The sequence below is a fragment of the Primulina huaijiensis genome, chromosome 4 (assembly GCF_012295235.1).
Source record: "Primulina huaijiensis isolate GDHJ02 chromosome 4, ASM1229523v2, whole genome shotgun sequence".
NCBI classification, from domain to species: Eukaryota; Viridiplantae; Streptophyta; class Magnoliopsida; order Lamiales; family Gesneriaceae; genus Primulina; species Primulina huaijiensis.
In genome coordinates, this window is record NC_133309.1 from 15,926,448 (window position 1) to 15,953,597 (window position 27,150).

Sequence of the window (27,150 nt, forward strand, 5' to 3'; positions counted from 1 at the left end):
ACTTCGGAACAAAGTAACTAAGCTGGTCAAAGTCCGGTGGCTAAATATCAGTGAAGGAGGCCCCTTGGGAGGCACAAGCAGATATGAGAAGTAGCTATCCAGAAATATTTGGTAAGATTTAATTTCGAGGACGAAATTTATGTAAGTGGGGGAGGAACTGAAGAACCCAAATTCAGTACACGTAAAATACATGCATTTATTTAATTGTTAAACTATTTAATCAAATTTAAAGTGATTTTTGAGATGCATGCTTTAAGAAATCGCATTATTTTAAATTATTTATTTTTACGTGATGCACGTTAATTGTTTTCTTGAGTTTCATGTTTCAGGCGATTATTCGATGCGGTGGTATTTTATTTTAAGTTAAGAATGGGGCATTTTAAATGATTTATCAAGTTCTAGCATTTTTAAAGCCTAATTTAATTATAAGATAATTTTAATATTTTAAACTTTTAAAGTTTAGCAATTGTGCATTTTATTTTAAATTAGGGGATTTTGCTTAGTAGTGGGAATTAACATTTTAATTGACATTTTAATTAGCATTTTAATTAGCATTGTTAATTGTGTAATTAAGCAAATCAATTCCCTAATTTATTCTATAACTCACGCACACACCCACTAACACACACCCACATTCTCGCCTATTCACACAACACACACAAACACACTTCATTTCATATTTTTATAAGAAAACTTAGGGTTCCTTGAGTCTCCCAGCAGCCGCCCCTCTCCTCTAAATTTTTCCAGCGATTTTCGTTGACTTTTCTTCAAGAAAATCGTGCCACGTTCGTCCCGGATCAACCCTCGCACCGTTTTTGCTTCGGTATCGTCGGTTCGGTAATTTTAATTTTCAAAAGACACGTATATTCTATTATTCCTGCGTCGATCTCGTCATATTATGTGTTGTGCTGTTTAATATGCATAAAAATCTGAGTATGATGTGCAAAGTTTGAGCAGAAATTTGTTGGATCGATTTTTGAAACGTTTTTAGATCTAGAGCTCAAAATTTGTTGTCATATTATATACGGCGATTTCTCGGTCGATTTTCTGGAAAAACTTTCAACATATAAAACGTAGAACGTTTGATACATTCGATTTGATAGTAAATTCGAAATATTTGGATAAGAAATGAGTGAGTTATGATCGTTTTCGTGAGACTGCTCAAACTGCATTTTTCTGAAAAAATGCGTTCTTGATGTGTTCTTGTTGCAGGCTTCGTTGGTAATCGACGGGTGATCGCTGCTGCATTTAAGTATGTCAAGAATGATGTTGGGATGATGGTCGATGTTTTGTTTCATGTCGTTAGGCACTTGGTTGAATTAGGAGTCGTAGGAATCGGTTTGGTGTCAAATGTCGTGTCCACGGATTGGTATGCACCGTTTGCGATGCATAGTTGTTTAGGGGTGTTTGTTGGAGTTTGAATCAGTGCCATAGCATCCTATGATGGTTCTTGAGGTATTGTTTCATGGTCCTTGGGAGAGTTAAGGGAATTGAGTCAAAAGTGTAGTGAATTTCCATTGGTTCGCGATTACAGTAGGTACACAGACCTGTCTCGGACCTTGAAACGGGGTCCGTGCCTTTGTTTCTTCCGAAGTGTCAAAATCCAGTAAGTACACGGACCTGTAGACGTTCCCTTACATGGGGTCCGTGCCTTAGTCGTTTTCCGTAAGGTGAGTTTAGAGCCTACACGACCGGGACCCGGGCCCGGAGGGGTGCACGAGGTCCATGTACTACTTATTTGAGGAATAATATAGGATTTTTTTCGGGGTTCTATGTTATGGTTTATTACGATGATTAAACGAGGTCAAGTCCCGAGAGATTTAGGATGTCAAAAGCTTTTTATTTACTTCTGTGCTGAGCACGAGTACCTACGTCAAAGCTATGAAAGATGAGTTTTTGAATTTATATTAGCATGTGCAGCAGTGCCTCCAAGCTAGATCCAAAGAATCCCTCAACATCAAGTAAGTATGTTCGACGTGCAAAAGAAAATATGTTTATGTTTTTGAGTTATGCTAAATGTCTTGTGACCAAATTATGAACGGGTTTGGAAGTCGGTGAACGTGGTCGATGACCTCTCCACCCCGGTAAAGCATGACATGGTTTAGATAGGATTGGAAAACAGTAAAGCATGACCAGGGACCAATCCACCCGTTAAAGCATGAACGGGGATCTCATGTATTGGTAGTGGATTTTCCCTGCCAACCCAGTACTATGGTTTAGTCTGATCAGGCACATTTATGTATGTGTCACTTGCTTTGAAACATATCTCTACGCAAAATGATATTATGTATGCTCAAGTATGTATGATGTAATCACGTTTAAGAAAAGTTTTATGATGATGGCACGTCTACGTTTATGCTATTGCGTTCAAGTTCAAGTATGTTTATGTTATTACGTTCATGTTTCTAGTATGTAAGTCCTACTTTAAAGATGCATGTGATTTTATTATGTAGTACTTGCTATCTCCAGTTTATACATGTTGAGTCTTTAGACTCACTAGACTTGATCGATGCAAGTGGTGATGACTTTTAGGAGACTAGGGCTGGGACCAATGAGCCGGCTTGGATAGAGCAGGAGGCTAAACCCGAGTACTGCCCATGTTTTTAAGAAATTATTCAATGTTTCAAATACTCTGAATTTTTCTTATGAGGCTGTTTAACGTCGTTTGAACGAATATTTTTCACAAACTATGGTTGTAGTTGTTTACTTCAAATATTTCCTTTGACAGCAGTTTATCTTATTCAAAATTTGAAGGTTTATTATTTATGTAAGAAAATTTTCATTTTTCCGCAAATTTAAAAATAGTTAAAAGTACGGTACGTTACAGCCCCGGCGGACATGGGAGAAATTTTTTTATTTAAAAGCCGTGAAGCTTTTGCCCTGGCGAACATTTATGTCCGCCCAGACTCGTCCGTTTTTTTTAAAAAAATTTAATTGAAAGCCGCAACACATCTTCCTGGGCGGACATAAATGTTCAAATCGCTTGTCTTGTGCCAATTTCAGGTAAAATTAAGTGTCACCACCTTCACCATGCATCAAGAAGTGATTTTTCGGCCACCACTACACATTTCCAGCCACCATTGAATTTCTCTGGTAACCCCTTTGTTTCTCCGGCCACCGCTGCAACTTTCTGGCCGCCACTGTGATTCTATGACGCTTCCTCTCACGGATTCCGGTGAGTAATTCTTCCGGCAACACGCCTCATACTCCGGGCTTCTTGTTCTTCACAAATCATCAACTATGCCGCCTAAGAAAGCTCGGGTAAGTCACGATGCTTCATCATCTCGTAATTCCAAGTTATTTGTGAATAATGCTGCTAAGGAACGTTATTACCATGCAAAAATACATTGAGATCCGATTTGAGAACATGGCTTCCAGCTTGTGCAATACATTTTTATTTTAAATCAAATTGAAAATAGAAGATGGGAAAAATTTTGTAGCCAACCGCAAGCTGCGATTGTGCCAGTAGTGTGGGAGTATTACGCCAATGCGGCTTTGAGGAGCGATCAAAAAGCAATTGTGAGAGGGAAGTTGGTGGATTTTAGTTCGATGGAGATTAATAAGGTGCTTGAGACACCGGTTGTGGATGATTCGGTGTATATGGCATGGGCTGTAGACCCCGACATAGACTTGATGATGGGCAGAATATGCTATCCGGGGTCTCTGAAGACCCCGACATATTTGTTAGTCCCGGCTGTGATGTGTTATGCATTTTTTGCCACGCGATCGATGCCAGTCGGGCACACTAGCGAAGTACAGAGGGAGAGGGGAGTGTTGCTTTACACACTGATAAACCATATGCCAATCAATGTGGGGAAAATTATTCATTCACAGATCCAGCTGAGTATTCACAATCCGAATGTGGCATTATTCTTTCCCCACATTATCACCAATCTGTGTGCGGGCTCTGGGGTCGTTTTTCAGGATGATGATGAATGGTTGCCACCGACTAAGGCCTTTGATGACGCTAGCTGGCTACAAAAGACCGCAGTACGGCGGAATGCTTTCCCGCAGTTTGGCCCTATTTGGGACAGCTTGACTTTTGATCCACTGCAACAGCAGCCCCCACCACTGGCCCCGCGACCTCGACTTTGCCTTTTTCAGGACCGGATAGATGAATTTTCTGCATTCGCTGACCATCAATTACAGTGGCAGGCTGTGAGTCAGACATATCAGACCGCTACTGATACCATGTTGCGTCTGTCCCTGAGACACAATGGTATTGACCCGGCCCTTATGCCACCACCAATGCCATCTTTTCCGCCACCGTTTCAGTTTCACTATGCCGATGCACCAGAGCCGAAAGCTGGCGTCATTCCCCCGCAAGAGCACGAGGAGGATGATCATTGAGAAGGGAGTCACTTTTGTCCCTTCTTTTATTTCTTGCATTTCGTTTAGATCATTTTATTTATTTATGTTTCTATTGCATGCTTAGGTTATATTGCATCCATTTCGTTATGCACTATCTGTCTTTTTTTCTATCGTCTGTTGCATTGGGGACACTGCTCGACTTTAGTATTGGGGGGTGGATGGGTATTGTTTTGTGTGTTCATTTTTGGTTCTTTCTTGGTCTTATTTGTTGGCATTTAGTTTTAGTCATTTTTCATTGGTGTGTGACGTTCTGTCGTTGAGCCACCAAACTTAAATTCCTACTCTCTAAGTAAAATGAGTGTTATGGTGAGTAGGGTCGAATCCACAGGGAACGGGAGATGATTTCTTTCGAGGAAAAATAAATAACAAGGCGGGTTTGTTGGATAAGAACAAAATAAAATATTAAAACTAAAATTATAAAGCAATAAAAATAATAAATATAAACGAGAATTAAATTACCAAACTCTGATTCAAGAGAATTTTCACTATTCAATTGTGTCAATGTTCATCGGCTAACATATTATTTATTCATGCAGTTACCGCCCGAGCGCCAGAGTAGAACGACTTTAGGGCCTGGACAGAACGTTCCGCGCCCGAGCGGTAAATTGTGACCGCCCGAGCGCCGACTGAAATGTGTGAAAATAAGCCACGTTTCTTCAGCATGCATGTGGATATATATATATAAATGTTCAAGCCTGCAGAAAAGGAAGGGAAAGGAAAAGAATCGAGAAAAGGAACGAGAGAAGTTATAGAAAATCCTTACGCCTTTATATTTCGATTCGCCCGTTAGATTTTGAATCCGACTTTGGTACTGTGTTCCTATCGACGCGGGCTACAACTGGACGCAAGTTTTGTTACGTTTTGATAGGTGTTGAAATTATGCTATTGTCTGAATTGAATAAAATTCATATATGATGTTCTTGACATGTTAGACATCATAGAATCGATGTCAGATTAAGAAACAGATTGATTACGGATTTGTTATAATTTTTCAGATTATATTGAGTTGTATTGGACATATGTGGATTATGGTTGGATTATGGATTATATTGGATATTGGTTATGATTTGTAATTGATATCTATTGCTGTCTGAGTTGACGGGGATATTGAGATTGTACCGTTATGCCGTTGATTTTGAATTGAATTCAGATTGATCAGATTCAGTATTGAATTGAGAATAGACGGTTGATATTATTATTCTCGATATGTCCTTTCAGATTTACAGAGGCAATCTTGAGTTCAGAACTTCCGTTTCGTCCGACCGAGACTACAAACGAAAGGTATAAGTCAATGTGGTATTGGGAGATCGACACAAGTAGGATATACTTGTGTTTCCCTAAATCACATACTATTTGTTATTATTTGCATTGATTTGATTGGATATGCTTGTTCTATTGAGGTATAGAGAGCATGTGTTAGACGAATATTATATGAGTGCTCTTGTGACAGAAGTACCTGATAGTGGTGGGATCGCCACGGGCACATTGCACGATGTCACAAGATAGTGTATTGGCGATAGTGCCACAGTCTGTGACGGATAGGTCAAGACACTGGATGTTTGGTTATATCGATGTGGATAGAATCGGAGTTTCTTCTATTACTGTTGGTCGATATAGGAATACCAACGTCTGGAAACCGAGATCCCTAGACTAGGATTGAGTCTAGTCTGAGTCGTGGAGTCGCGAGTATGATTGATAGTTTGATATTACCTATGTTTCAGATTTTGATATATATCTGATATCTGCTTCATGCTTATATTAATTATATGATTGCATGTTTCGTTGATTTATACTGGGAGTTATGCTCACCGGAGTTATCCGGCTGTTGTCGTGTTTGTATGTGTGCATGAAAACAGGTGGGACAGGTTCAGGGTCGAGGAGATGAAGAGAGAGAGATCGTGATTAGAGTGGAGACTACGGACTGGATCTGAGATAGGGTTGAACACTTGATATTTAGTGATTGAACCTTAGTTTGTAAATGATTGTATATAGTACAAGACTTGTACTTTACTTTTATACTGATATGTATAGTAGAGTGATTCCATTACGTTCCGCATTTGATATTATATTTAACAAAAAAAAAAATTTAGACCCTGTTTATTATAAGTGATTAATTAGTCCCAATGACGATTAAGAACATGATTAGCGTCCGGGTCCCCACAATAGCACAACACATCTAATCTATCGCTACTCATGTACAAATCGTTCATGACAATTATGGATCACTGAATTCATGGATAGCCGTAGAAAATTATATATCGAATTAAATTGTTATATTAACCAACATATAACTTTCATATAAATAAATCATAAATCAACAAATACTTGAATAAAACACAAATATTAAATTAAAGTGCAAAAAGACTCACAGTGATAAAATTGAAATAGTAAAAATATCCCTTGAATCAAAAATAAAACTTAGCCTAAAGGTGTGAAGAGAGTTGGAGAGAAAATCCTTGAGCCACTTTTTTCTTGTGCTTCACGTGAGAGATGATGGTTAGAGAATGTTGTTTTCTTTTCTTTGTTGATTCTGCTGGGGCTCTCCATTCCACGTGAATAGTTGGCTATTTATTTTTGAATATTTTTGTTTGTTACAAAAATCTTATATTGCCATTCTAAAATCTAAAAGATATTAGCGAAAATCTACTAAGAATATAGAGTTTTTTATGGAAAAAACTCTATCTTGTATTTATTTCTTGATATAAAAATTCTTGGATCTCATTCGGAAGCCGAAGAGTAGTCAAAAGCCTTGATCACGCCTTGTCCAAAAACCACTTCTGAATTTTTCTGCTTCAAGTCTTCAACTAAGATCATATCGGCAACTTTAATTGTGATATAAAATCACTCTTTTTAGCTCAAATTTATCGCAAGAGCAGAAAACTTCCTCCTACAATAAAATTACACAAAAATGTGTCAATTAAGCACGTTGAACGTGGTAACAATGAGAGATATGACAACAAAAAATGCAAACTAATATGAGCCTATCAGTGTGTGTGTCAGCCGACAGTGTTCGAAGTAGTAGTTGTTAGCCAAGGATGATTAAGAGGCGATGAGACATGCCTTGTATGTCGTGTACTCGCATTTCTTTAGCACATACTATAGTAAAGACATGAAGTTTTATTTAAAACGTTGAATTCTTTTTGTACAAATGTTAGAACTAGAAGCATGCATGATAAGATGGTGAAAATTTAAAACTAAAGTGGGGAACAGAGATGTTTGAAGGTGTGGATTGAGCTTGACTTTATTCTCTTGAATCGAGGTATCTATCAGCAGCGTTTAAAAAAAAAGAGAAAGTTGGAGATGTAAGGTGTGGGGGAGCCGAATAAAGGAATGAAATCCTATTCCTGGCAAAATTTGGAGATGTAAGGTGCTGGAGAGCCGAATAAAGGAATTAAATCCTATTCCTGGCTACAAATGTAAAATACATGGTGATACTCACGGGAAATTTAGGGTCCGATTCCGGCGAGGGTCACTAATCCAGACGCAGGTTTGAAATTGTCCTGAGCCTGAAATCACAAATAAGACCGTTAGAAGGAAGCCAGGAGGGTGTCCTGGCGTAGCCCCTCCGACGCTCAAGTCAGAGACTGAGGATATATGGGGGAGCAGCTAAGGGCACTGCTGAAAACAATATATTGAATAATTCAACTGAACGCTCAAACCTGGTATTTATAGGGGGATGCCTGGGCTCGTCATGGGCCCTTCACCTGTGGGCCCTAGATATGGGCTGGGAGTTTGGGCCGGATCTTGATGGGCTCATCCATGGGGTATCACCAGTCTCCCCCTCCCGAGCCCACGCTCGCCCTCGCGCACCACAGCTCGCCTAGCCTCAGCGCGCCCCTGTGCACACGCTCGCCTTCGCGCGCCCAGGCTCGCCCCGCCGCAGCGCGCTCCCGCGCCCAAGCTCGCCCCGCCGCAGCGCCCACGCTCGCCGCTCCGTAGTGCGCCCCAGCGTTCACACCCGTGCGCACGCTCGCCCTTGCCGCAGCGCGCACACGCTCTCCTCGCCGCAGCGCCCGTGCTCGCCCCTGCCGTGGGCACGCTCGCCCTCGCCGCAGCGCCCACACGCTCGCCTCGCCCCTGCCGCGCCCGCGCTCGCCCCTGCCGCGCCCGCGCTCGCCCTCGCCGCAGCGCCCGCGCCCACGCTCGCCCCTGCCGCACGCACGCTCGCCCCTGCCGCACGCACGCTCGCCCTCGCCGCAGCGCCCGCGCTCGCCCCTGTCGCGTCCACGCTCGCCCTCGCCAGGGCGCGCACACGCTCACCTCGCCGCAGTGCCTGCTCTCGCCCCTGCAGCGCACCCACTCGATCTCGCCGAGCCCGCCTGCCGCACGCTCGCCCTCGTCGAGCACGATTACCGCGCGGACATCCTTGCGGACCTATCTTTTGGGTATTTTTGCACGCCTCCTCCGGGTCAGTTTTCTCCCTTATCTGTTTAGTTGACTTCGAAATCATGTCTTCCTCCGATTATGAGTCTAGTTCTTCGAGTGATTCTGAAAGATCCAGCGGGTCTAGTGAGTCTAGTGAGTCTAGCCCGAGTAGGACTTCCCTAACTGATCCTGAATTTACCCTCGATTCCCATGAGGAGGAAGTCACCACCTATAATCGTCCTGGTAAGGAAGTCCGTCACGTGAACCAACAAATGAACATATCTGAAGCAGATAACTTATGGTACGGTCACTTGTCATCCCACATCCCTCCTGGTAGTGAGTCAAAACTTAGGAATTTGTGGCATATTCCCTCTTCTCATCATATTATCATTCCTAGTCCAGAGGACCGACCTTATTTAGCCCCCAAGGGCTATTATACCTTCTTTCAGCATCATTTTGATGCCGGTCTTCGTTTCCCCCTGTGCGATTTTTTCCAAGAATTGAGCAAACACTACCAGGTGCATTTAGGTTTACTCACGCCCAATGCTTTCCGTTTAATAAGTTGTTTCGTTGTGTTACTCAGGGCCTTAGATCTCCCTTTGAGCTGCACCACTTTTTCCTACTTCTTAGTTCTGTCCAGATCAAAAGAGGGACCTTTCTATGTGACCTCCCGGTCCAGCCACAAACTTTTCGACGGGGCCCCCAGTCATGTGAAGGACTGGAAAAAATATTACTTCTTTATCCAGCCTCCTAAGGAATTAACTTGCTTTACGGATTGGTACCCTACTTTCACTAAGCCCGACCTTTCCAAGGATTATAAGAAAGATAAGGAGTATCTGCAGATAATGAGTGTGTTAGGAGATCGATGTTTTAGTATTCCCCAACTCCTGTCTGAAGATCTTCTGTGCCACGCCGGGTTAAGTCCCGCGAAAATTAAGCTGAAGGAGAATGCTGGTAGATACTCTCACTTTTTATGTTTCTCGTTTTTCCTTTTACTTATTACAGTACCTGATAACACTCTCATCTGGTTCATTGTCTTTGCTTGCAGGTACTAGAGTTATGAATGCTCTATTTCTCCGTGAAATTGCAAAGAAGAAGACTGAGGGTTCATCATCAGTACCTCAGAAGTCAGTTGCCTCAGCACTCAAGACGGGGATGAAGGGAACATGCTCTACTACCGCGACAAAACCTGCTGGCCTGCCCACCTCGGCAAAGAAGAAGAAGGCAGGCTCCTCCTCTTCCACTCAGGAGCGAGCCTCCTCCCCACCTCCTCAGGCTGAATCACATCCTCCATCTGGCAAAGAAAAAACATTCGCCGACCCTGGCCCGTCCATTCCACAGAAGAGCAAGCGCAAGATTTCTGAGATCTCAGCCACAACGGTCTCCTCTCCGGAAGCACCCGAGTCGGATGATGGGCCTATCACCGGGCCAAGTATACACCCCTTATACACGCCGGAGTCGGTCATCGTCGGTCGAGGTCCTTCTCATTTAGCTCAGAAGATATTGTATCAGCTTCCTTCCCACGCAGATGCGACGTTCATGAGTTCACTGGGATGGTCTGATCTTACCCGCAGGACATGCAGCAGTATCGCTGAGGTATACTTCTCATTCTAGATTCTAGGCTGATATTCAATATATGCTTGATTTTATTGTCGTTTTTTCACTCTTATCTATCTTACTCAGGGCATGATGTACTTAGGGAGTTTGTGGAGCGTGCCAATGCTACCCGGTCCAGCGCTTGCCATGACTTACGCTAAAGTAAGGCTCTTTGCGACCAACTCCAGACGACCCTAGATGAAGCGAAAGCGACACACGTTAAGGAGCTTTCGGAATCCCAAGCTCAATGTGGCGACCTCTTGAAGGAGAAACAGGAGTTTCAGCTACTGATAGAGGACCACGCCAAAGAGAACCAGAAGCTGAAGGAGGAGTTAAAGAATTCGCGAGCTGAACTTAAAGACGCCAAGGCGCGACATGCTGCAGAAGCCTCCTCCTTCAAAGAGGAATTTCTCAAATCCGAAGAATTCGTCGAGATCTGTGGTCCGAAAGCTTTTCACTACCTGGGGGTGGGTTTCGAGGGTGCAGTCAGCCTCTTCAAGGCTCAGGGCTATCCTCCGCCAGGGGCCCCTACTGACTTCATCGACCTTGAGGGCTTCATATCGAGTCTCCCCCCCGATTCTTAGACCGAGCTCCTGTGTTTATGTTATTTTTTGCACTGCTTTACTTTCCGTAGGATTATGCAACTTTTGCGATGTTTACACTTGGTTATTTCCTTTCGCGCACTTTTGGCATGTTTGAAACTCGTTTTATGCAACCTTGAGTATTTTGCATTTGAATTTAGTGCTTCTCACGAATTTATCTTTGATGTTATTAAACCACAAGGGCTAATAAAATATCCAACTCTCCTTCTCTTCTAGTACGCATACCTTAAGCAAGCAAGTAAAAATTCGACGCCCTTACCCTCTAGCTCCTCGGCTAGGCGATGCTCTAACAGGAAAATAAAAATTGAACACCTCCACCTTCTAACTCCTCTGCTAGGTGACACCTTAGCAGGAAAGTAAAAATTCCACACCTCATCCTCTAACTCCTCTGCTAGGCGATGCCTTAGCATGAAAATAAAATTCAACACCTCCACCCTCTAACTCCTCCGCTAGGTGACACCTTAGCAGGAAAGTAAAAATTCCACCCCGCATCCTCTAACTCCTCTGCTAGGCGATGCCTTACCATGAAAATAAAATTCAACACCTCCACCCTCTAACTCCTCTGCTAGGCGATGCCTTACCATGAAAATAAAATTCAACACCTCCACCCCCTAACTCCTCCGCTAGGTGACACCTTAGCCGGAAAGTAAAAATTCCACACCCCATCCTCTAACTACTCTGCTAGGCGATGCCTTAGCGGGAAAATTTAATTTTTCTCCTGCACGCTGCTCCTCTACTAGGCGATGCCTTTGTAAGAAAATTAAATTTTTCTCCTGCACGCTACTCCTCTACTAGGCGATACCTTAGTAGGAAAATTAAATTTTTCTCACCCCCACTGCACCTCTACTAGGCGATGCCTTAGTAAGAAAATTAAATTTTTCTCCTCTACTCTGCTCCTCTACTAGGCGATGCCGTAGTAGGAAAATTATATCTTTCTCCTGCCCTCTGCTCCTCTACTAGGCGATGCCTTTGTAGGAAAATTAAATCTTTATCACCTTCACAATACAGCAACATTCATGAACTAAAAAAAAGGAACTTGATTTTATTGAATTCCAACGGATTACATAAAGAAATTCAGAAAATAAAATACATCAATGATGGAATCAAGAATAATATTTCCTAAGGTGATAAGAGTTCCAAGGCCTCTTCAAAGCCTTGCCTTGCACATCCTCCAAGTAATAGGCTCCAGAGCTCAGCCTCTCGATCACTTTGAAGGGGCCCTCCCATTTTGGGTCCAACTTTCCTCTCTGCTCCTCTTGCACCTTCCTCAGAACCAAGTCACCTACCTGAAAGTTTCTCTGAATGACTCTTCGATTATAAGACTGTGCAATGCGGTTCTTATAAGCTTGCATGTGAATGCTGGCAGCCTCTCTCTTTTCTTCCAAAAGATCAAGGTCAGTAGCGCGTCTCGCATCATTGTCCTCGTCATAAAACACTACTCTTGCCGATTCCAACCCAATCTCAGCCGGGAGCACTGCCTCATTACCGTAGACCAAACTGAAAGGAGTTTCTTTGGTTCCTTCTCTCGGAGTGGTTCGGTATGCCCATAGGACACTTGGTAGCTCATCCACCCAATTACCCTTAGCTCTGCCAAGTCGAACCTTTAGACCCTGCACCAGCGTCCGATTAATCACCTCCACCTGACCATTACTCTGCGGGTAAGCTACAGAGGTAAAGACTTGTTGGATCTTCATCTCTTTACACCAAGCTTGGATCTTGGCCCCTTGGAACTGTCTCCCATTATCGGATATCAGTCTCCTAGGTACCCCGTATCTGCATACTATACTCTTCCACAGGAACTTCAGGACGTCATTCTCAGTGATTTTGGCCAAAGGCTCTGCTTCCACCCATTTTGAGAAATAGTCAACTGCTACCAAAAGGAATTTCTTCTGAGCAGGAGCTATAGGAAAAGGTCCCACAATATCCATTCCCCACTGGTCAAAAGGACAAGCGGCCGTGACAGCCTTCATCATCGCGACCGGTCGGTGCTGCAACCGGGCATGACGTTGACAACTATCACAAGACATCACTAACTCTTGAGCATCATGCAGCACTGAGGGCCAAGAATAACCGGCGAGCAGCACTTTCCTCGCCAATGCATAAGCCCCTAGATGATTTCCACAACATCCCTCGTGAACTTCTCGGAGCACATAATCAGCCTCTTGATAACTCAAACACCGAAGAAGCGGCCCTGCAAAAGACGTTCTAAACAACACTTCTCCGACTATCACATAACGTGAACATTTCGTCTTCAACTTACGAGCCTCGCGAGGGTCATCAGGAAGCTTTCCCTCCTTCAAGTAATCAGTTATAGCGGTTCTCCAATCCTCTTCCTCTTGCTCAACTGCAGGTGAACTCATGTGAGGCGTGAGTTCGACCTGAAAGACCACATCTCTATTCTTCCAACTTCCCATTGTCCCAGCCATTTTGGCCAGAGTGTCTGCCTTTTCATTTTCTTTCCGGGGAATCTATTCAAATGTAATCTCTGTGAACTTCTCTCTGACCCTGTCCACTTCTCGAGCATACTCAATAAGTTTCTCATCTTTCACGGCATACGCTCCCTTCATCTGTTGTGCCACCAGCTGAGAGTAAAAAAAAATAAGTACCCGGGTAGCTCCCACATTCATGGCTGCTCGAAGTCCTGCCAACACAGCCTCATATTCTGCCTCATTGTTGGATGCTCCAAAATCCAACCTAACCGCTAATTTCACCTCCTCCCCAGCTGGTGAAATCAGTACCACCCCCACCCCGCTTCCCTCCTTCGAAGAGGAACCATCCACATATACTTTCCAAGGGTCCTCATCTTCTTGATGCACGGTCTCAGCCAGAAAATCGGCTAAGGCTTGTACTTTGATAGATGTTCTTGGCTCATACTGGATATCATACTCTCCTAGCTCAGTAGTCCACTTGATCAAACGGCCAGACATATCCGAATGGGTTAGGATTCTGCCCAATGGACTGTTAGTGAGCACCACAATCGGATGAGATAGAAAGTAGGGCCTCAAGCGTCTTGCTGTCACTACCAAAGCCAAAGCCAATTTTTCCAACCCCGAGTATCGGATCTCTGCCCCTTTGAGTGCATGCGAAACATAGTACACCGGCTGCTGAACTGACCCATCTAGCTTAACAAGGACTGAGCTTACAGCCCCTTCAGTGGCAGATAAATATACCCACAAAGGCTCACCCACCACCGGTTTGGCCAGGACAGGAAGCTCGGCAAGGTACTCCTTCAATTCTGTGAAAGCCTTCTCGCACTCCGGACCCCACTCAAATTTTCTCGCTTTACGCAAGGTCCGAAAGAATGGTAAGCTTCGGTGGGCGGACCTCGAGATAAAGCGTGCCAGCGCAGCAATCCTACCTGTCAGCTGCTGAACATCTTTGGGTCCCTGGGGAGAGACCATATCTTGGATAGCTTGAACTTTCTCGGGGTTGGCCTCGATCCCCCTTTCTGTCACCATATAACCCAGGAACTTCCCGCTCCTCACCCCAAAAATACACTTCTGAGGATTCAACTTCAGCCTATAGGACCTGAGGGTGGAAAAGGTCTCCACTAAGTCAGGTATGAGCTGGGTTGAATCCTTAGACTTTACCATGATGTCGTCCACATACACTTCGACATTCCTTCCCACCTGTTCAGAAAAGACTCTATCCATCAATCGCTGATACGTGGCTCCGGCATTTTTGAGTCCAAAGGGCATGACCACGTAACAGAAAGTTCCTTCAGAGGTGATGAAACTCACTTTATCTTGATCCTCCACAGCCAAAGGGATTTGATGGTACCCTTGATAAGCGTCCAGCATGCACAAATACTGATGTCCAGCTGTGGAGTCCACCAACTGATCTATCCGAGGCAAAGGATAACAATCTTTAGGACATGCCTTGTTGAGATCTCTGAAGTCCACACACATCCTCCACTTCCCTGAACTCTTCGGGACTAGGACAACATTCGATAGCCAAGTAGGGAATTGCACTTCTCGAATGTGCCCAGCCTCAAGCAATTCACCGACCTCTTTCTGTATAACTTTATCTTTCTCAGGCCCGAAATGTCTTTTCTTCTGTTTTACTGGGCGAGCATTCGGCAAGATGTTCAACCGATGCTCCGCCACATCCGGGGCCATCCCAGTGAGCTCTTGAGCTGACCAAGCGAACACGCTGAGATTGGTCTGTAAGAAAGCAATGAGTTCCTCCCTAACCCTTAGGTCAAGGTCACGGGCTATTCTGAGCATTTTCTTTTCGGGTCCCAGCACTATGACCTTCGGTTCTTCCTCCATAACCTCCCAAACCTCCTTCCTTGCTACGGGCAACCCACTCCTCCCCCTTCTAATCATATTAACTTCCACCCGCGCCCTCTTCCCCTCCTTCTTCACCGTCCCTTCATAACACCGACGCGCGACCTTCTGGTCCCCGCACAAGACTCCCACTTCCTTCCCCACAGGAAACTTCAACTTCTGATGATACGTGGAGGCTACGGCTCTGAAATCCTTTAAGGCTAGCCGCCCCAGGATTCCATTATATGATGAGGGGGTATCCACCACTGTAAAGGTTATCATCTTTGTTACCCGTCGAGGGTCGCGCCCCAAAGATAGGGGAAGAGTAATTTGACCCAGCGGCGGAATGGCATGTCCCGCGAACCCATACAGAGGAGTGGAGACCGAATCAAACTCGAACCCTTCCACCTTCATCTGATCCAACGTGCTCTTGAACAATATATTTACAGAGCTCCCATTATCAATGAAGATCCTTGCCACATCGTAGTTGGCAATAGTGGCTGTCACCACCAAGGCATCGTTATGAGGAGCAACGATACCTTTTAAGGTCTTCCGGCCCGAAGCTGATGACAGGATCTTGGGGTAAGTCTGCACCCCTGGATATCTCAAAATTCTCCAACCTCCTCCCGTGTGCTTTCCGAGCTCGCCCAGAGTCTCCATCAGTAGCACCCCCCGAGATCATGTGAATCATTCCTCTCGTGGGGTGGTTATCTTCATCTGCTCTCCTCCTCGGCTCGACAGGTTCCCGAGGAACATCTTGACCCCGCCCTTCTCTTCTCGGCTCTCCGACCCTCTGGTTGATCCAAGGAGGACCTCGACCTCGCCTAGGAGATGGGCGAGGCTTCGGTCGGTCCCCGGATGAGGATGCCTCTCGTTTGTCCGCCGGAGGCATCCTAACACCGCCCTCCGCTCTCTGCGACTTCTCCCACCTTCCCTCTGGCTCCCTCACCTCCATTACCTTATCGCGATTCCTGTTTAGAGGAACATGTGATGAGAATTGTCCTCTACTTCTATTTCTGTCCTCCTCCTTCTCCCCTGAACCTCTCTTCCTACCTCCTCTCTCTCCCCCCTCCATCCTACTTCCCCCGGGCCGCTGCTCCATCCTTCTATACCGTTGGGCATCCTCTAGATTTACATACTTTTCCGCCCGAGCCAGCAAGTCATCATAGGTCGACGGAGGTTTCTTGACCAGTGATTTAAAAAACTCCCCTCCTCTCAAGCCTTGGGTGAAGGCACTTATCATGATGTCCGGGGTAGCTGATGGTATCTCCAGCGCTGCATTGTTAAAACGATGGACAAATTCTCGCAAAGTCTCAGACTCCTGTTGTTTCATCACGAACAGGCTCAAATAATTTTTTTGGTGCCTCTTACTGCTAGCAAATCGGTGCAAGAATGCAGCTGAAAAGTCCTCAAAAGAACGTATGGAGTTGGGCTGCAGGGTGTTAAACCACTGCTGGGCTGACCTCACCAACGTGCCCAGAAACACCCTGCACCTAACTCCATCTGAATATTGGTGCAACAAAGCTGCATTTTCAAATCTCCCCAAGTGTTCCTCAGGGTCAGTATGTCCGTCATACTCACCAATGTTAGATTGTCGGAAATTCAGAGGAAGCCCTTCCTCCAAGATGGCTAGTGAAAAAGGGCTTCCTCTCTTGGGTACCGGCGCTCTGCTTCCTACCTGCTCCCTCAACCTCCGTATCTCCTTCCACATCTCCCCCATCTCACTAAATCTCCCCAGTTGGGAGGGGTTGCGTCTCCTCCACCCTGCTCTGGTGGATTTCAACATTTTCCTCACGTTCCTGACGGGCGGCCTGCTCCTCTACAAACATAGACTCTTGATTCCTTTTCATGGCCTCATCCACTGTCCGGGTGATAAATTGGCCCAACTGCTCTAGGGTCAAGTTCCCCACGTTCTCATTGGGACGGGTTTGCTCGACCCTTGTCTCGTGAAGGGGCTGCTCGGTTCTTGTCTCTTGACGAGGTTGTTCATGTCTTGTCTCAACATTAGACTGTTCGGGTCCCCTCTGAGGACGCGATGATGCTGAGGTAGCCCTTCTACTTCCTTTCCTGCCTACCATCTCTACGTCTCAACTCAAGTTTTCCCACAGACGGCGCCAACTGATACTCACGGTAAATTTAGGGTCCGATTCCGGCGAGGGTCACTAATCCAGACGCAGGTTTGAAATTGTCCTGAGCCTGAAATCACAAATAAGACCGTTAGAAGGGGGCCAGGAGGGTGTCCTGGCGTAGCCCCTCCGACGCTCAAGTCAGAGACTGAGGATATATGGGGGAGCAGCTAAGGGCACTGCTGAAAACAATATATTGAATAATTCAACTGAGCGCTCAAACCTGGTATTTATAGGGGGATGCCTGGGCTCGTCATGGGCCCTTCACCTGTGGGCCCTAGATATGGGCCGGGAGTTTGGGCCGGATCTTGATGGGCTCATCCATGGGGTATCACATGGATTTGAATCTGAAATGAAAGGTTCTAACATAGTCCTTTTATTACTATATTCCAATTCAATCAGATTTAAAAAAAAAAAAAAGGCGCTGCTGGTGATTACTGAGTGCAGGGGAATAGAGGAGAGTAAGATTTATACTAGCAGGCTGATTTAAATCTTTGACAATGGTTGAGAATGGATCACTCTGTAATTTATGATGCTAGGACTAACGACACACACATGCACATTCAGGTTTTATTGGAGACAATGTCTAGACCAAGGAAAGTGCAAAGATTTGTGCTTTTACATTGATCGACAAGGGAACATGTTGAGTTTCGCTGAGGCTAATTGATGACTATGAATTCACTGTCGAGCTACTTTGTGTCATGTCCCGTTTGGTCGTGTCACCTGTTTTGCTCGAGGGTGAGCAAAAGGTTAGTATTGGGGGGTTAATATAGGTGGATTTTACGTGTTTTTCATATTATGTGATAGCTTATTGTGTTGCATATATCGTTTAGGTTGCATGCATTTTGTGACATTTTGGCTATATTATGTTTTATTGTTGCTCATGTGTCTCGTGTGTGAAAATGCAGGAAATTCGTGAATAAACTGAAGAAATTCGAGAGTCATCCGTCCGGGCGCATATTTATGTCCACCCGGGCGCCTGCAAGGTGTGATTAAAAGATTTTTTGCGACAGTCATCCGTCCGGGCGGAAACTTATGTCCTCCTGAGCGAGTCGAATGAATATTTAAAACAAGATCTGCGCAAGCCATTCGTCCAGGCGGGTGTTATTTTTGGAAAGATTTGCTGCCGATATTTTTTCCTAAATTTTGAAAGGAGGCTGATAGATGGGACGTTTTTGGAAGATTTTCATACATCATTCAGCAGCCAAGGAGGAGGAGAAAAGGAGAAATTGCTTGGAGTTGAAGATTCGAAGAGTTCCGGGCATCGTTCTTCGCGTTTTTCGTCAAATCTAGTATTTCTAATTTAGTTTTTATCCTTTAAACATTGTTGTGTTTATTTTTACTATGAATTCGAGTAGCTAAATGACAATATTTGTTGGGATTTAAGGGGATCCTACCCCGAACTTTGATTTGATTAATTCACATGTTGATGTTGATTTATTCTTGATTATGCTACTATTTTCATTATAATTATTAAAGTATAGCTAATTTTAATAATAGTCTTATATTGTGAGTGAGTTCGAGAGAATAGCTTGTGATAGGAATGAGTAGCATAATCTGTGGATCTACAATTTAAATAGACATATGAAATTGGATAAGCGCCGATAGTTATAGTCCAGTAGGGCAAAAAGTAGGTGATTTCATAGATCGATATGCGATTCACTCTTGATAAATAATTAAAGACATTTAATTACTTCACTGAGTAGAATTAGTTTGGCATAGCTCGAGAGGGTGTGTTCATTTGAATAGGAAATCCTTTCGGAAGTGTAAATCACTATCGAACGAATTAATTAATGAACGAGAGGTAGGTGAACTGAAATTCCCAACAAATTCATTTCTCAATTGAATTTTAATTAACCATTGTAGATATTATATCTCGTTATTTAATTCTTGAACCTTTTTATTTGCATTTTAATTTGAGCATAGTAGTAATAAACAACCATTCAAATTTCGTTGCTAGAGATTTGATAACTGAAAATAATAATTGTCAAATACAGTTTTCAGTGGAACGATACTCGTACTCTAGTACATCATACTATTACTTCACATCGTGCACTTGCGATTAATTTTCGAGCATACAAAACCATATTTTATTGAGGATTTCACAGTGCAAGTTTTGCTCGATCAATAATCCGCAACTCACGACTCAACATTATCATCACCTGCAACCATTAAAACCTAGTGAGTCTAATTCATCAAAAACGTCCCCGGTTCTCTCGCCTTGGCTGTACATCGCGTATTTGACTGTAGAAAGTTCACTTTCATAATATTTGGTTAAATATTCATTAAATCATACCAATAATTAACATACCTTTATACCATTTATTTAAATATATTTCTAATTAATTTTCATGAATGCATGTGGTTAGTGTTTTCGAGCTTTCGGGCGTTACATGCATGATTTGACATCTCTATGCCATTACCATGAAACACGGTGTCCAACATCACAGATGCTAGTATCAAACTCAAGCGTTATTTATCCTTGTTTTTAAACGGTTTAATCGACTAGGAACGAATTTAGAATATACAGTGTTTACAAATGAGTTTCAAAATCGAAATACGATTCATTTGTATTAAAGTATATCAAGTTATTTATATATGTCAATTGCATTGTATACAGATAAAGTAAAATGAGACCATATACGTAAATTATATTAAAATAAAAACTGTTAATTATAAGTGAGTCAATAAATTAATTATCCAACCATTGGCCTATAGGACTTCTATTCTAACATGATTATTATGTTAATATCCATAATATCACTTCTAACATAGTTCTTTAACAACAAGAAAACTTGGCACCACAAAATTTTTAACCATATATAGCCTAATTCATGGAACTTGAGCCCATCAATATTTTCTTGGTGGATAACTTAAACAAGACCAAATATAAAATATGTCCGACCAATAAATATTCTCAGAATCCTAAAAACACAGATTACATGAATGGTAGGGCATGTTTTGTGGCTCTCAACTTTACCTCAATATAATTATAAATTTGCTTACTATTCTAGGAAAGACATATTTGTACAAAAAAAAAGCAGGGAAAAACAAAAAACTAAATGGCTCCAACATTCATTTGCAAAGTTTTCTTCTTTTTGCCATTCTTGGCATGCATTGCCAACGCACAGACGAAAGTATTCGACGTGAGGACGTTTGGTGCGAAAGCGAATGAAGATATAAGTCAGGTATATACAAAAATTTCGGATCGCTATAGATACTAAATTTGTTTAAAAAAATGAACGAATTGGTGATAAAGAGGACATAAAAAAATTGATTTTAATGCAGGCTTTATTGGCTGCTTGGAAGGAAGCATGTGCATCACCAACTCCAAGCACAGTTTGGATTCCAAAAGGGACATGGTCTTTGAAGCAAGCAAAATTGGTTGGACCTAATAAGGCTTCTATTGAGCTTAAGGTCGAAGGCATTTTGAAAGCTCCTTTGGATCCAACTCAAATGCCTAACAAACAAGGGGAGTGGGTGACCATCAATTATCTCGATAATTTCACTCTTTCAGGCGGCGGAGTCTTTGACGGCCAAGGACATGAAGCCTGGAAGAGGAATGACTGTCACAAGAACCAAAACTGCGTCAAACTTCCATTGGTGAGATGGCTCGTGCCAGGTCTTAAATCACCCGCATTTCATTTGAAAAGAGTATTAGATGTGGACTTTTATGGTAGAGTCCATGCGTCCCACTTATTTGTTAATGATAAAAAAACATCTATAGTTCGTAAGCTGAGACACTCTATTGACGCATCACACCTAATGATAGAAACAGGATAAAAAATTACTATCCCGGTAATGATGGCTGTTATTCAGTGTCTTTAGGGCTTAGAAAAACCAAAGAGACGATACATTGTTCAACAAGTTTTTCTGCATGCATACAGAACTTGAGCTTCAACTTCATCACCAACTCAACCATCCGCGACGTGACCACCAAGGACAGCAAGAACTTCCACGTAAACGTGATAGGCTGCTACAACGTCACGTTCCTCCGCTTCACGATTTCTGCACCCGGAGACAGCCCAAATACCGACGGCATCCATATAGCACGTTCCAAACTGGTGAACGTCACCGATTCAGTTATAAAAACCGGAGACGATTGTGTATCAATGGGTGATGGAACGGAGCAAGTCCACATCCAAAACGTGATCTGTGGGCCCGGTCATGGGATCAGCGTCGGAAGCTTGGGCAAGTTCACAACAGAGAAGGATGTTGTGGGGATCTACGTCAAGAACTGCACCTTCATCGGCACACAGAACGGGGTTAGGATCAAAACTTGGCCATCGGCTCCTGCCACGTTGCAGGTCACCAATCTACAATTCGAAGATCTTATCATGACTAACGTTACGTACCCGATTGTCATAGATCAAGAATATTGCCCACACAACCTGTGCAAACTCGACGTACGTAATTCATCTCATGCCATTGCCAACTTATTTATAAAATGCGCATCACGCTAAAATTCACTTTTTCTTTCATTGATTATATACAGACCCCATCCCTCGTTAAGATCAGCAACGTAAAAATCGACAAAATCAGGGGCACGACAAATGATCCTGTCGCGGTGACACTTATCTGCAGCAGGAATAAGCCTTGTGAAAATGTTCAGGTGGGTAACATCGATCTTACATATGACGGAAGACTCGGCCCTATCACCACAAAGTGTAGCAACATAAAGCCTAGCTTGACCGGCAAACAGAATCCACCCTTGTGTGTCCCTGCTTCTGCTGCTGCTACGCAATCTGCTTAATTATTTTCTCACAGCACAAGAATAAGGCGACAACCTTTTTCTGTGTATTTTTAGTTTCAAAAAAATTTTTGGACACAGATTTTAGGATTGTCAGCAATATATTTATATGTTTCATATGGCATATTTTTTTCTCGTAACTTTATGTATTTTGTAATACTGATCAGAAACTTCTCGATTTGTAACGAAACCTTATATTATCGGTTTTTTGTTTTGCCGAACCACCATTCTTACAGTTTTAGTCACTCCCTCACATTCTCAATATACTTATTCCTGGGACACCGTTTTTCTTCGAAAAAAACGTAGCGAAAGTTTTAAATTTTATTTTGACATTCAAAATTTTCTTTGGACACTCGTATAGTTTAAATTCAATAAACATTCATGGGGAGTTAGAAAATTTTACTTTTATGAAATTTTCACTTAACTCCAACTACTCTAGTATTAGCGGACGTAGCTCTAGTTATAAATATCTACGAACGTTCTTCGATCTACTAATCCGATCCACGACTGGAATATTTATTCCTCTTCTAAATTGCACTAGAAAAATAGAAGATATTTTGCGTAGAGATAGAACATTAAAAACCGGCACAATTCTCAAACTTGGAGTGACCAAATTTTCTTGCTTTGAAAAAGGGATTTCGAGAGCTGCTGTATGAATTGGGAAGAGCCAATGTATATTTATTAATAAAACTCTCGGATGCATGTTACTTAAATAAGAATCAAATTCTTATTATTATTTTCTTATCATTTCTTTACTTAATTAATTAGATTAATTAAGTTAATTAAAGATTCTAAAAAAAATGCATCCCATATCATGGTCAATCTCGAATAATGCATATATTTCTTATAATATCATGCACCAATATTATTTTTCTTTGTGTGCAAATTTTTAAAATTATGGTATCATGAATATTTCCATATTACATAAATCAATATCATATTTAATAAAAAGTTAATAAGATATATTTTAATTCTATTAAAATATATTTTTATTTTTAAAGTCTATTGAACTTTAATAAATTAGCATGATGAGCTTATACTCTAACAAGCCCATGATCTATGCTCCTGTTATATTAATATCATCATAATTCTGATCGACGATCAAACATCATTGATGTGACAAATTCAATTTATTTGTTATTATGATGCACCTTTAAATTTCGAGATCACCACTTTCTAAATAAGGCAGGTGTAAACCTTCTTACTGTTTTAGCAGTCATGTTCTCAAAATTTCTATAAGCTTTTATAAAATTTATTTATAATCTTATCGATTATTCATATAAAACTTATTTCTTATAAATTCAACTCATTGAATTTATTATCGCACAAGGAACAAGTAAACCAGTGCTTGTGTGACCCTCAATAATTCATGGATACAGCTATCCATGGGTTCACAACTCTCTGTGATTCAGGACAATTTTCTTCATTCAGGCTTACCTTAATTTTCCCACATTCCATGCACCAATATTTTATCATGAGAATGTCAGAAACTATTTTTTTTTAATTAAACCCATCCAATCATGGTAAGAACGTCTAGTAGAATCGTCCCATGATTCCCTAAGTATCACTAATAGTGTCTGTAAGAACCAATTGGTTATGATTAACGTACAATACGGTCCCTTCATCTCATATATCCCGATCGAATCTTCAACCATTGGTTTATCGAGGGTTGCATATTAATTTGATAGCTATGTGATACAATCATGAAATATTCATAGTGTCATCGCATGTACAACTAGAGAACTCTTTCCCTAATGTTATCTCACACTCTGGCCAGAGATTTCATGCACTATTATTTCGTTAGATCACATAGGATATCAACACCCATACGTGAACAGTGAATTCCAGACTACAATGCACTGGCTCCTACACATTTCGCAATTACACCCAACCTCGTCACCTTGTGACCCTCGCGGAGTCGGTAAATGAATCAAAGCACAACCCTAGTATGTAGAGCCTCAGTGTTGCCTCGGGTTGTAAGGACTAATCATGTACAATCACAACCACAGACATTTTCCCTCGATGAATGATAACCACTTGGAATGTTCGAGGGAGGGTTGTTCGATACAATCATCGTATGATTACCCATCTGCATAATTGGACATCTCTATGTCCTTACCATGAAACGCGGTACACAACATCACAGATGCTAGTCTCAAGCTCAAGCGGCCTTTATCGTTATTTTAGGTAGCTGAATCGACTAGGAACGAATTTAGAATATGCAGTGTTTACAAATGAGTTTCAAGATCGAATTACGATTCATTTGCATTAAAGTATAATCAAGGACTTAATCTATGCTGATTGCATGGGTATACAGATAAAGTAAAGTGAAACCAAAAAAAGTTAAATTATATTAAAATAAAGATTGTTTATTACACTTGAGCCAATAAATTCTTGAGTTGATGAGGATAGGCCAAGGCTTAGTTGACGAGAGATTGTCGCTGATGTCCCTTCCGCCCAGTACTGTGGTTACATGTAGATGGATCCATCAACTTTTTGAGCATGAGGAAAGTCACAATTAACGATCTGAATTCAATAAAAAAGGAAAAAAATGTTTATGCTCATGATGAAAAGATTTATGTTATGAAATGAGAAAAAAAAGAAAAATGTTGAGGTTTATGTTATGCATGTTCATATGAATATGTTGAGGATGATACGAAAATGTTTACGAAAAGGTTTAAGAAAATGTTCATGGAAAGGTTTACGAAAAGGTTTATGAAAAGCTTTTGAAATGTTTATGTTTAAAATTGATGCATCATTATGAAAATATTTATAAAAAGTTTATGAAAATGTTTTTATTTAAAGTTTATGCATCTTCATCAACAGTGAAAAATACTTATACGTAAAAATAACATTTTGAAAAATAAATCATAAACATTTAAAATAAACCTTTTGATATATTAAATCATAAACATTTAAAATAATCATTTTAACATATAAAATTTCATAAACATCCATAACCATTGAAAACAATCATATTAGCGCATAAAACAGTATTCAGAGCACTGCCATTACGTTTACTAATTTTTTAGGTGCAAAATGACCGTTTTACCACTGGATGTAAAATTTCATGTTTTTGACATTTCCTTAATTTCATCGACTCTAACATATCTCAAATAATTATTTAAGCTTACATTAATTTTCCCATATTTTTTTGGCTTAAACCGATGACTTTAAAATTAATCTTTAACTATAACATATTACTGCGTTTTAATCCCGAATTAAACCAAAACTTAATATAAAATCCCCAATTAAAAACTTAGCCATATAATAATTATTTAAGCTTAAATAAAATTTTTCATACTTTTATTCCACTTAAAACTAGGCGTTTCAATTAATTCTTTAATTAACGATTCGTGCGGCAATTAAATCCTGGATAAAACCAAAACGCGTTATTTTGATCCTAAATTTTAAACATAGTATTTTTATTGTTTATTCTACCCTTCCATGTCATGATCCATACCCGTGGACACATGGATTCAATTTTAGTCTTTTTATTTTTGTTTTTGACACCTTATCAACACACCGAGCCTTCTCCTAATTTACTCGAGCCACACCCGAGCCACCTCTATCCAAACCCGAACCAACCCATCTAGGAACCCTCCTGACCTAGCCCAAGCCCCTGAACCTAGCCCGGACTCGCTCAAACTCACTTGGAAAGTGACCCCATTTCTGCATGATTTGTGCGTGAGACTCCCATGAACAATAGGACTCCTAACTAGTCTAGGACTTCTCCCAGCCCTCAACCACTTGACCCCGCACGATCCTAACCTTCCCTAGACCACGCCCATGTTGGATCTCGGTTTTCTCTCGTGCCCAAACGCAGCGGAAGTTTTAAAATTTTTTATTTTATTTTGACAATCAAAATATATTTGATTGGGCGTTCGTATGGTTTTCAAAATCAAAACATTCATAGGACGTTGGGCAAATATACCTTTAGTGAAATCATCACTTGGCTTCAACTACTCCAAGATTAGCGGACGTAGCTCTTGTTGTAAATCCCTACGAACATTCTTCGATCTCCTAATCCGGTCCACGACTGGAATATTTGTTCCTCTTCTAAATTGCACTAGAAATTTGGAAGAACTTTTACGTAGAGATAGAACACAAAGAAGAAATCGATTCAATTCCATTAATTAGAATTGCCGAAAACTTCTTGCAAAAGAAAGAAGAATCTTTCGAGAGCAGCACCTCTCAAAATTGGAAGAGCCGAAATTTTTGTTAAGCAGAATTAATAATTTCGGATGCCTTATCTCCCATTAAGAATCAAAATCCTTATATTATATTTCTAATCTTTAATTTACTTAATTAATCTAATCAATTAAGGCAATTAAAGATTCTAAAATATTTTGCATGCCAAATAATCGAAAACCCCTTTTTTGAATGCATGCCATGTGCAATAAGAATAATAAAATCTTATTTTAATACTAATTTTCCTTTTACTTAATTAATCTAATTAATTAAGTTAATGAAAGATTCTTATTGCATTCCATTCATGGTAAATCTCGAATCAATACATAATTATTGAGAATATTATGCATCAATATTATTTTGCTTTGTGTGCAAGTTTTTAAAATTATGGTACCATAAATATTTTCATATTACATAATTCAATACCATGTTTTATAAAAACTTAATTTATTATATTTTAACTCAATTATAATATAATTATTAAAGCCCATTTGAACTTTAATAAATTAGCATGATAAGCTTATACTCTTACAAGCCCATGATTCATGCTCCCATTATATTAATATCATCATAATCCCGATCGACGATCCAACATCATCGATGTGAAAATTTCAACTTATTTGTTATTATGATGCACACTTTAATTTCGAGATCACCAATGTCTAAATAAGACAGGTGTACTCGGTTGACCGTCTTAACAGTCATGCTCTCAAAATTTCTATAAACTTTCATAAACTTTATTTATAAGCTTATCGGTTGATCATATCAAACTTATTTCTTATAAATTCAACTCATTGAATTTATTAATCTCAACATTTTCTATAAATTCAACTCCTTGAATTTATTATCTCAACGGGAACAAGTAAACCAGTGCTTGTGTG

The 27,150-nt window shown here is 41.3% G+C and overlaps 3 protein-coding genes across 3 annotated transcripts in view; 2 read left to right on the top strand and 1 right to left on the bottom strand.

Annotated features, from left to right (window-relative positions):
• Positions 1–22,184, top strand: part of LOC140975324 (polygalacturonase-like) — a 41,237-nt gene extending 19,053 nt beyond the window's left edge. Inside the window, exons 2-5 of the mRNA XM_073438985.1 lie at positions 20,370–20,516; positions 20,617–20,931; positions 21,216–21,734; positions 21,824–22,184. Coding sequence (XP_073295086.1) covers positions 20,391–20,516; positions 20,617–20,931; positions 21,216–21,734; positions 21,824–22,081 — 1,218 coding nt within the window. The 5' untranslated portion in view covers positions 20,370–20,390 and the 3' untranslated portion in view covers positions 22,082–22,184. The remainder of the gene's footprint in view (positions 1–20,369; positions 20,517–20,616; positions 20,932–21,215; positions 21,735–21,823) is intronic.
• On the top strand, positions 8,729–10,916 carry LOC140974919 (uncharacterized). The gene is made up of 3 exons (XM_073438411.1): positions 8,729–9,690; positions 9,785–10,332; positions 10,521–10,916. The coding sequence occupies exons 1-3, from the start codon at positions 8,820–8,822 to the stop codon at positions 10,914–10,916; spliced, it is 1,815 nt and encodes a 604-aa protein (XP_073294512.1). The 5' UTR covers positions 8,729–8,819.
• LOC140974920 (uncharacterized) lies at positions 13,403–16,922 on the bottom strand. Its single transcript, XM_073438412.1, has 2 exons — positions 15,993–16,922; positions 13,403–15,856 (listed from the first exon to the last, which is right to left on the bottom strand). The coding sequence occupies exons 1-2, from the start codon at positions 16,920–16,922 to the stop codon at positions 13,403–13,405; spliced, it is 3,384 nt and encodes a 1,127-aa protein (XP_073294513.1).
• Positions 22,185–27,150: the final 4,966 nt, after the last annotated feature.

Coding starts and splice junctions, on each gene's coding strand:
- LOC140974919 (XM_073438411.1), top strand. CDS start 8,820: ATGTCTTCCTCCGATTATGAGTCTAGTTCTTCGAGTGATTCTGAAAGA. Junction 9,691..9,784: donor TAAGCTGAAGGAGAATGCTG/GTAGATACTCTC, acceptor CTTTGCTTGCAG/GTACTAGAGTTATGAATGCT. Junction 10,333..10,520: donor CATGCAGCAGTATCGCTGAG/GTATACTTCTCA, acceptor GACCAACTCCAG/ACGACCCTAGATGAAGCGAA.
- LOC140974920 (XM_073438412.1), bottom strand. CDS start 16,922: ATGGGGGAGATGTGGAAGGAGATACGGAGGTTGAGGGAGCAGGTAGGA. Junction 15,857..15,992: donor CTCCTTGGATCAACCAGAGG/GTCGGAGAGCCG, acceptor CTACTGATGGAG/ACTCTGGGCGAGCTCGGAAA.